General features: G+C 36.3%; 1 protein-coding gene across 1 annotated transcript; it reads right to left on the reverse strand.

The window, feature by feature from the left end:
* Nucleotides 1-555: 555 nt before the first annotated feature.
* LOC126210911 (sex-determining region Y protein-like) lies at nucleotides 556-969 on the reverse strand. The gene has a single exon (XM_049940001.1). The coding sequence runs from the start codon at nucleotides 967-969 to the stop codon at nucleotides 556-558; it is 414 nt and encodes a 137-aa protein (XP_049795958.1).
* Nucleotides 970-2,691: the final 1,722 nt, after the last annotated feature.

Below are 2,691 nucleotides of genomic sequence, written 5' to 3' on the forward strand. Positions count from 1 at the left end.
ACAGTGTGTCTAAGGCGTTCAGTCTGACCGGGTATATTGATATGAGCATTATTGTCTTCTCTTTTAGCTCAACACAGCAGTTTTAAAAAGAGACTCCTCATTTGAGGAACCAAAATCTGTCTTTATTTCACTAGTTAAGCAGGTATCATGAAGTGTGCATGAGCCTCCATGGCATCTCTCTCTTCTGCAAGAGCTGCTTGCCACATTGAAATATTCTAGTTTATTGAAAATTTCTGTGAAGTCACTAACTAACTAATGTTCATTTAAGTAGACAGCTGTGGTATTTTTGCTTTTATTAAGGGTTATTTGTAGTTCTACAATTTTGGTATTATTTGCCTTCAAACCATTTATATTCCATTGCATTATGTGCTTTGTTTAACTTTTATTAATCTGTGTGAGCATAACTTTTCATACATTTCTTACCTCATTGTTTTCTTCACACCAATTTGTACTAACAAATCCTTCAGATGGCTTGGTGGTGAAATACTTCTCTTCTAAAGGGAATATGATGGGCTCCAGTTCCTTCTATCATTATTAATGTTGCATTTTCCGTTGTTAGTGTCGCTGTTGCTTCTTCTCTTGTCGTCTGTGTTCCTGATGATACTTATTCTGGTGATGCAAATGCTGTTGCCAATGTTGACAGTGGTTCTGTTGCTGCCACTGATGGTGGTTGTGGTTCTGCTGTTGGTTGGCGTGACGATGTTTCTTTTGTTGTTGCTGCTGCTTCTGATGATAATGTTGTGCTTTAGTTGATCCTGGTTTCACTGCCACTGGTGATGGCTCTCCTGAAAAAGCTCTAGGTTGTGAATTGGCTGTGCATTGTTCGGCTTTTGCTGTACATTTTGGTACTTGTGCCACTGCAGTTGGTGTTTGTTGCTGTGCTGTTGTTTGTGGTTGGCATGTTGTAGTTGGTTCTGCTGTTTGAAGCACATTATTTCTTATTCTGCCAGCTGCTGTGAACATTTCCATGCCTTGTGCAACTGTGTATTTGCAGACAGTCAACAGGTAAAAACTAAGTGCTTTGATAAATTTTTCATATCTTGTTGAACTGTTTGTTAGGCCTAATAATTACTTTATTTACATACAAGTCGTTTATAAGTCGTATCTATGTGGTATTCCACCACTCTTCTGCTCTTTTTAGAGTTCAATACTATCTTTGAGTTTTGGACAACACTAAATAAATCATTCTTGTAAGCATCGTTGGCACCCCCTCTATTGCTGTATATTCGCTTGCTTTTGACGAAGTCCCTGTTTTTATGTTTATCTGCGATTTCGAACATAGGCGCTTCTGGTTTCCAAATAACCAAAAGCATTTACACAGTATTCTTCCCGTAAAATCTCGACTCCACGCCAGTGGCTCTCAGTGTGTATGTTTACACTGAAAGGTTTTTCTCCAGTCTTTGTTGATGCACTTTCGTTTATGATTTCGTCTTCACACGTTTCTTCTGCACTTGCTTCTGCACGCTCGTCTGTCTTTAGCACACTAAAACGGTTTTTCGATGGCATTTGAAACACTTTTTCCTTCCGTTTTCAGCGAGCGAACTTTTTAGGCCTAATATACTTGCCATAACTTTTGTTTAGCGTAATTCGCGGTATATTTGCAGTTATAGGACTGAAGATATTTAAAATCATTTTATAGTTTAATTACATCATTACATAGTATGTTGATTTTTTTTTCTTTTGTAGATATTTCACAAAGTATTTCGCTTTTATTATGCTCGAAAGAGCAGAGTTTTCTGAGCTGATCACTTTCATTCTGTTTTCTTACTTTATTAAAATTTGAGAAGTCACGCATATATTATCATACACTGCACTGTATTTTTCACACAAGGAACACTTCTGCACAGGTTTTTTGCCATTATATGTGGAACTCGCTATCAAAGATTTGGCAGATCAAGAGCTACTAAAGAAATTATTGTATCAGAAGACCTAGAATGTAAATGAACTCTTCAATAATGTGTGTAGTATCATGTGTCTAAAAATGTATTTGTTGGTCCCATGACTCTGAAGCTAGAAGTGTTTGAACCTGTAATAAGTTTTAACGGTAGGGTATATAAAAGACTGAATGTTCTGTAGAAGTTAGGGGGTGAGATTAAGGCAGAACGCAGCTAGAGGACTGTGAGAGCTGGATGTGCTTCGTGTATGCCATGCAGAATTTGCTGGTCAGCAAGATTAGGGAACTAAGAAAGATGGATCAGGACAATTCTAGTGCATGGATGAGTCATAACTGTAGGTCTGTATAGAAGTTCACAATTAAAAAGCTTTGAACCTCAATATCACAGTACTAGTTTTTTTTTTGCTGTAAATGATCCTTTTTCTCAAAACGAAATACTGAAGCTAGAAACATGAAATTTTCAAAGTAAGTTAAGAATAAAATTCGTCACATATGGAGATAGAATAATAAAAATAGCGTATGTTGCCAGTGTTTGGTTTTTATTTTCAATATATTTACAAAATTGCACCAGAAAAATAAAGTATTTGAGAACTATATTATAACAAACATAATAACACAATTTTTTCACAGTTTCAGTTCATGTACTTACAGGAGTACATTCGTTAATTATGGAAAATTATGAGTTGTACTGTTAAAACCTTGCCCGGATAGTGGGTCACAGAATTTGATAATTTAGCATTGGCAGCATAGGACACACAATTTCCCTTTAATACTGCCTTTTGAAATTCGCAAGTAGG

Source organism: Schistocerca nitens, chromosome 1 (genome assembly GCF_023898315.1).
Source record: "Schistocerca nitens isolate TAMUIC-IGC-003100 chromosome 1, iqSchNite1.1, whole genome shotgun sequence".
Lineage (NCBI taxonomy): Eukaryota > Metazoa > Arthropoda > Insecta > Orthoptera > Acrididae > Schistocerca > Schistocerca nitens.